Genomic DNA, 7,613 nt, shown 5'->3' on the forward strand with positions numbered 1-7,613 from the left:
GAAGGGTTTAGGTCCAGGACGATGGCGTCTGATGCGGACATGTTGCTGCAATATGCAGTCTGCGGTGCAACAAGTGTGGCTGGGAGACAGCTTACGCTGCCTTCGTAGACCGCTGCTACGTAATCCGCACAGCTCCTTAGCACGCACCCATGTTTGTATGTGGGACAGTTTTTTTAGAACAAATAAGCAAAGCGTACCCAAGTTTGACCCCCGCCTCCAAATGAGCATCGCGTTTCCCTTACATGTAACGACAGTTTTCTCTTTTCCAGTGAACTTGCTGGCGATTGTGATCCTGTCCTGCAGAAATTGTGGTCTCTCCAAATGCACCACTCGGTACCTGGTGGCCATGGCGACGGCGGACCTCTTGGTGATCGTCTGCGAAGTGATATTACATCGGATTGCCGACCTTTCCTGGATGTACTCTTTCCTCTTCCACTATACTGTGTGCAGGTCCATTATATTCCTCGCTCCCGCGGCCGTTGCCTGTTCTGTTTGGCTTACGGTCGCTTTCACATTTGATCGCTTTGTGGCCATTTCCACTCAGAATCTGAGAACCAGATACTGCACCGAGAGAACCGCGCTGGTGGTTATAGTGACCCTAACTGCGTTCTTCTGTTTACTGAACGTCCCCTGGCCCTTTGCGTACAATTATTATTTCAGGGATCAGCAGGGTACACAGTGGGGCTGCCTAATAAGATATCAGTTTTATGGCCAATCCTCGTGGATAGCATTTTCCTGGACTCAACAGCTGCTAGTCCCAGTCATTCCATTTTGTTTAATTATGCTGATGAACGTGCTCACAGTCAGACGCATTTTAGTGGCCAGTCGTGTCCGCAGAAAACTCCGCGATCTCAGTAATGAGGACCCCGAGATCGCAAACCGCAGACGGTCTGTAATTTTACTCCTTGCAATCTCCAGCAGTTTTATGGTGCTATGGGGCACAAATGTAGTATATTTCGTTTTCTATCGAATTACGAATGCATTTCGTGCCAGGGTGTTGATGAACCGATTTCCAACATTTGAACAAACTGGAATTCTGCTACAACTGTTGAGCACCTGCACAAACACGGTAATTTACACCGTGGCCCAGAGGAGGTTCAGAGAGCATCTGCTCCAGGTACTCATGTACCCCTTCACCCTAACTGTAAGCTTAATAAAATCGAGAAAACCTGGTGTAAAATAACATTACAAATCCCTTTGTGAGTGAGTGCAAAAACTAGGTAATGAAGGAGTTTTGTCTGAAAGCTTTCCGCATAAATTTTCAAAAACATAGCTGAGAAATACAATCTGAACCTGCGTCCCCTGCACTGGAATGCATATTTGGCCATCTATTTAACATGCGACACGGGCGCGTTGTTCAAAGTGCCTAGTGGGAAGGGCGGCCATGTGGAACGAGTGCTATGTAGTACTGTAGCAGACCTCCAATGACTCCGGAATTGAGCCTCGCCGTTAACTGTTTCCACCTTCCTTTGAATCCAGGGGCAACGTCTCCAGCACGCAATGAAAACAGACAGAGAGTTATGGTCCTAAACATTGCATGCTCCATTACTCTACAATTCTTTGAGACGTTCCATGTTTACGCATGTAAATGCCCAGTGCACCAATGTGTTTAATACAATTCTTCCTGCAACATTTTAATTCAATTCAATACAATTCAATTCAATTCAATTCAATTCAACTTTATTGTCATTGCACAGATACAAGTATGGGTACAACGAAATGCAGTTTAGCTCCAGTCCGTAGTAATAGTGCAATATAGAAATAAAACATACAGAATAAGCAAACAATGCGGACGGAGAGACTGGAGAAATCTATCGGCGGGACTCCGAGTTCAGCAATGTGATAGTGTTCTTGTAGAAGCTGTTCCTCGTCCTACTAGTACGAGACCCGAGGCTCCTGTACCGCCTCCCTCATGGGAGGTGGGCAAACAGTCCATGGTTAGGGTGGGAGGGGTCTTTGATGAACTTCCCGGCCCGTCTCAGACACCGTTTTCGGTGCAGGGCATCCATGGCAGGGAGCGGGGCACCGATGATATACTGAGCGGTTTTCACCACCCGTTGTAGTGCCTTCCTGTCCGCTACGGTGCAACTGCTGTACCATACCGTGAAGCAGGTTGTCAGGATGCTTTCGATGGTACAGCGGTACGTTAATGAGAGTTCCATTTTATATTTGTTTCTCGCACTGAATGTAATGCCCCGTTGCTTCTTACAGATGCGTTCGGTTTTCAGTACAATTAGTAATTCAGTGCCAGATGCAGCCAAAGGTAGTGAGTGGGTGTTATTCATACAAGTTGGCATTACTAATTATATTTTTAATGCAAGCAATGAGTAACAAGCGAGTGTCCAGTAGAGGGCGGTAAAGTGAGTAAGTTCACCTGAGTGGTAAAGAGATGCTGAATCGATTTGCATTAATGTCCCACCTCCATTGATGCAGCGCCGACGTTGGAGCTCTGCCTATTGGAGATTCGAGTGAGTGCTCACAGTCGGATTTATTTCCTCCAGCAGGGCAAGGAAATGTGAGAAATTCATTAATTTATTTTCTTCACCGATGGCGGCTGAGAATTGTATAGCTCCAAATTTGAGTTGAGTACTCTCTCTCCAAATCCTCCGCTCCCGACGCGGTAACGATTACATTTTTACATATTCTGATTGACATTTTCCCTCTCGAGGCCGAAAATACCTTCGCTGAACATGTTATGCTTTATTTCTCGACATTACTGATTGAAGTTAAAAAAAAAAGCAAAAGACTGAATTGAAAACGACTAGCTTCAACTGATGATGTCACAATGGCTCGGCTAGCAGTGATCAGCTTCACTTACGTTCGGGAACGGCTTGAGTTGGGGGACCACGCCTCCTTATCAGCTACTTTCCAACTGTATCATATCTGCAGGACCTTCTCTATCTGCTTCCAGACCCATACACTAATTTATTGCACAAACACATGTGTTACTTTTTAAGCTAGGGTGCTCAACATTTGCAAGTAAATTAACAGGCACAACCCTCGGTAACGTGCAGGAATGTTTCGCGGAACACCTCCGCTAAATTCGCATAAAACTGCATGATCTCCCCTTGCTAAATAGCCTACAACTTATTCTTAAACTGTGGTCCCTAGGCCTGGACCCTCTCATATCGGGAACATGGTTCCTGCCTCCAACGTGCCCAATCCCTTAATAATATTTTACGTTTCAAAAGAGCTAATCTCAGCATACCAAATTCCAGTGTATACAAGCCCAGCCGCTCCGTTATATCCACATATGACAGTCCCGCCATCCCGGGAATTAACCTCGTGAACCTACGGTGCACTCCTTCAATAGCAAGAATGTCGTTCCTCAAATCTGGAGACAAAAACTGCGCACAATACTCCTGGTGTGGCCTCACTAGGGCCCTGTACAACTGCAGAATGGCCTCTTTACTACAATACCCAATTCCTCTTGTTATGAAGGCCAACGTGCAATTAGCTTTCTTCACTGCCTGCTGTACCCGCATGCTTATTTTCAGTGAGTGATCAACAAGGACACCAAGTGATACCCATCACCTTCTCAAGTGCAAAAGTTTCCCTCCCGTTCCTGTTAAACATTTCCCCTCTCACCTTTAACCTAATTCCTCTGGTTCTTGATTCTCCAACTCTGGGTAAAGGACAAGATACAATATACATTTACTTGTCACATGTACCAGTTGCTACAGTGAAATGTGTGGTCACCATATAACCATACAATAAAATAAAGAACACAACACACGATAGAGTCGAACATAAAACATCCCCACACAGCAGAATACAGTTTCCCACTGTGATTCACGTGTGATTCACGTTGTCCAATCCGCTAATGACTTCATACACTCTGCCTCGTGCGCCCAAGGAACATAGGCTCAAGATATCAGAGATCCGCTGTGGACACAGGCCCTTCGTCCCACACAATCTGCGCTTACCATCGATCACCCCATACAGTAGCACTCTACTACAAGCTGGAAACAATTTACTATTTATAGACATTAAAAATAAACTATATTTCTGTACGTGCTTCGAGTCTGGAGGAAACCGGAGCACGTGGAGAAAACCCAGGTAGTCATCAGAATCAGAATCGGAATCAGAATTATGTGTATTGTCATTTTAAAGTAGGTTCAAACGAAATTACGTTCCTGCAGACAGACCAACAACAACAAAAAACACACAATTAGCACAATTCCACACAAACATCCATTACATTGAATCTCCAAACACCTCCTCATTGTGATGGAAGGCAAAGGTCTTATCTCTTCCCTGTTCTCTGTTCTTTATTCTTGTCCCGCAGTCAAGCAGTCAAACTGCTTCATCAAGCTGATCGAAGCTTTTGATGTTCGAGACCCCGGCGGACGATGGTACGTCCCGCGTTCGTTCACGCGGTGCCGGGCGATATAAGGCCCTGCTACCGGTCGATTTAAAGCCCTTGATTCGGGCGGGAGAAGTTGCCGTTGCGGGAGCTCCGAAAAGTTGTCCCCCACAAGGGACCCGCGAGCTCCCGATGTTACCTTCCACGGGGCCTGCAGCCGGAGCCTCCGAAGCGCCGTAGTCGGGTCGCAGCCGCGCGCCACCACAGCGCTCCGCGCGCCGATGTCGGCAGCTCCGCGATAGTGAGTCCGCAGGCTGTGCGACTGAAGCCCCAGGCCGATTCCGGTTGGAGGCCGCCTGCTGCACGATGTTAGGCCCCAACAACCACGGAGACTCGAGAGGGAAAAGGTCGAGTCCCAGAACGGGGAAGATATTTAAAAATCCCCCCTGCACCCCCCTCCCGCCCACATATACACAGCTAAAAATAACATAAAACTAAACCAAAACATACATCTAACAAGACAAAAAGAAAGAAAGGAGAGACAGACGGCGGAGGCCATTGCCGCGAGGCGCCGCCTTCTTGTCCAACCGTGAGAACTTGCAAAATCGTTACCGACAGCTACGACACTACGCCGCCTAATTTATTCCTAGCCTGTTCAACCTATCCTTTCAGCGATGTCACTGGAGGTAGTATAGTAGAGCTATGATCTGGAACATAGAAACATAGAAACATAGAAAATAGGTGCTGGAGTAGGCCATTCGGCCCTTCGAGCCTGCACCGCCAGTCGATATGATCATGGCTGATCATCCAACTCAGTATCCTGTACCTGTCTCCTCTCTATACCCCCTGATCCTTTTAGCCACACGGGCCACATCTAACTGCATCTTAAATATAGCCAATGAACTGGCCTCAACTACCTTCTCTGGCAGAGAATTCCACAGATTCACCACTCTTTGTGTAAAAAATGATTTTCTCATCTCGGTCCTAAAAGACTTCCCTCTTATCCTTAAACTGTGACCCCTTGTTCAGGACTTCCCCAACATCGGGAATAATCTTCCTGCATCTAGCCTGTCCAACCCCTTAAGAATTTTGTAAGTTTCCATAAGATGCCCCCTCAATCTACTAAATTCTAGCGAAGGAACAACCTTCTAGTGAAGGTGTTGTCATGTTCCTGTTGTGGAGGAATTCCCAGACTATAGCGATGTCGAGAAGTAATTCAGTACCGGATCATTGAGCAAAAACAGTAATTACGGCATTAAGGTATTTGCACATTTGTGCAGTGGCCCATTGGGAAAGGCGCCAGCCGTATTTAAAGTGTTTAATTTTACTGCCATCACGTGAATATCCACCAGGGGATTTATTTCAGCAGTTGCTGTAGCTATGTATCTGGTGTCCAGTGATGTATCCTGCGACACAGATGTGGATTACTCAGTATGGCCCAATGGTGAACTATCCATCTGCATTACAGCTAATCCGCCATTTGCGGTAAATAGTTTGTTTTATTGACTTCCTATTCTTCCTGCGTCCCGGACGATTTTGCTGCTATTAGTGAAGGCCAATCACCACCTGAAATTGGAAAGTCTGTCAGGGTGTCGGTGAAGTGGAATTGGGTAACGCAATCGTGACAATTCAGGGCCAGCCAATCCTCCATCCAGAGACACCCTCGTTTTAATAACTAAAATTGTAAAATCTGCAGTTATTAACCAGGTTATCCAGGACTGAGAGAGAATGAAACAGAACACACGTTTCAGATATCTGGTCACATGTTCTATCCCCCTGTCATAAGAGCTCTTGTAATTCTCTGCAGCTAGCGGCTAATGTTATGGAAACGGATTCCGGAGAAGCAGCTCGCAGTTGGAAACAATAAAACCACCAGGACACCTGCACACAATGAAAGCAAACCGACAACTGAGAGAGAACAGGAAATCAGGCACATCCAACCGCATCAGCGGAGCAGAGAGCAAGACAAAGGCGATGTTTTTGTAAGGGGCTTAACTTGTTTCCATCACTGTGCGCCACAGTGCGCAGTAATATACTGCAGAGTCGCTGAGATCCAGCCCTGAGATACTCAAGCTGGTGAACTTAGTCGCGGTATTGAGCTCACTAGAGAAACGAGTATCAGCGTATTGGGCCTTATCTTCATTGTTGTAGGTGTCTCTCGACATAGTAAACTCGGGCTGCATGCCTGGATATTGTCGGTACCAGAATAAAGTGTATGCTGTCCACGTGGTATCATAGTTACAGGTTAAAGTCACCGCTTCTCCTTTTGTCTTCGTCGCCGAGGGTAGTGGCTGTGTGACAGATTCTCCGTGAATAGTGACTGTAAAATAAATATATTGAGGTAGTAACAGACACCGGAGTGCCATGAGATTGCACTTATCAAGCCAAAATCTCACTGAGGAGGGCGAGGGGAACTGAAAATATTGATCCAGAATTACCTGTCAGAAACGCTCCCCACACAACACAGATGCCGATGAAACGCATTTTACCCGTTCACTCTGTACTAGCTGAGTTCCAAACTTGAAGAGACACAAACTGGAGCGTTTTCTCAGTCAAAGAGCGTCAGCTGGTCTCCGGATGTTCGCTGTCACTGCGCTGTGCCCCCAGTGATGGAGTCAGAGATGTGGGTGGGCAGCGGGGTCTCAGCCAATTGAAATACACGTAGCCGGAATCCAGCTTTCCCCCCGAGAGTAGTCGCATCCGCTTGAACAAACCGTGGTTGAGGAAGGCATATTTGTTCTGGTAACCGGTAGTGAAGGTGCAAAGCCTGAGATTGTTAAGCGAAACAATAATAAGGTGTATATTCACAAATGGAATAGATCGGGTAAACTCACAGCGTCTCTTGGCCAGATTGGGGGATCGAGAAACAGAGAACATAGATTGAAGTTGAGTGGGGAGGAAGATTTAATAGAGACCAGAAGGGTAACTTTTTCATACAAAGGGGGCTTGGCGCATGGAACGCGCTGGCGGAGGTAGTAGTTAAGGCAGGTACAATAGCAACGTTTAAGAAGAACATTGAAATGTACATGAATAGAACTGATGTTGAGGGATATGGGCGAAACGCTTGCGGGTAGGACTGGTGTGGATGGAACATGTTGGCCGGTGTGGGCATGCTGGGCCGAAGGGTATGTTTCCACGCTGTAAGACTCTATGATGCCTTGATTCTAAAAAGAAAACACCACAGTATTATCGGCATCCGTCCAAAGGCGACAGGCAGTGGTCAGATGTGCAGTCGCTTCGGCCGTGTCGAGAAAAGGGAGTTATTACGATGTTTTGATGTTTGCATTGAGAAATGCACGTGGTTTCT

At 46.6% G+C, this 7,613-nt stretch overlaps 1 protein-coding gene and 1 gene segment (V, D, J or C); one reads left to right on the forward strand and one right to left on the reverse strand.

Moving 5' to 3' along the window:
- Window positions 1–346: 346 nt before the first annotated feature.
- On the forward strand, window positions 347–4,395 carry LOC129693366 (probable G-protein coupled receptor 139). The gene is made up of 3 exons (XM_055630209.1): window positions 347–1,144; window positions 2,212–2,263; window positions 4,289–4,395. The coding sequence occupies exons 1-3, from the start codon at window positions 347–349 to the stop codon at window positions 4,393–4,395; spliced, it is 957 nt and encodes a 318-aa protein (XP_055486184.1).
- A 1,902-nt stretch (window positions 4,396–6,297) lies between these two features.
- Window positions 6,298–6,790, reverse strand: LOC129693367 (T cell receptor alpha variable 38-1-like). The segment is given in 2 exon segments: window positions 6,298–6,626; window positions 6,745–6,790. Coding segments are annotated over 2 exon segments (375 nt in total).
- Window positions 6,791–7,613: the final 823 nt, after the last annotated feature.

This window comes from Leucoraja erinacea, unplaced genomic scaffold, assembly GCF_028641065.1.
Source record: "Leucoraja erinacea ecotype New England unplaced genomic scaffold, Leri_hhj_1 Leri_269S, whole genome shotgun sequence".
In the NCBI taxonomy this organism is placed as follows: domain Eukaryota; kingdom Metazoa; phylum Chordata; class Chondrichthyes; order Rajiformes; family Rajidae; genus Leucoraja; species Leucoraja erinaceus.

Bases quoted from the DNA above. Each gene is read 5' to 3' on its own strand.
- LOC129693366 (XM_055630209.1), top strand. From the start codon at position 347: ATGGCGACGGCGGACCTCTTGGTGATCGTCTGCGAAGTGATATTACAT. The intron at 1,145-2,211 runs GTAAGCTTAATA...TGCTTCTTACAG, and splicing joins TGTACCCCTTCACCCTAACT to ATGCGTTCGGTTTTCAGTAC. The intron at 2,264-4,288 runs GTAGTGAGTGGG...CTTGTCCCGCAG, and splicing joins AGTGCCAGATGCAGCCAAAG to TCAAGCAGTCAAACTGCTTC.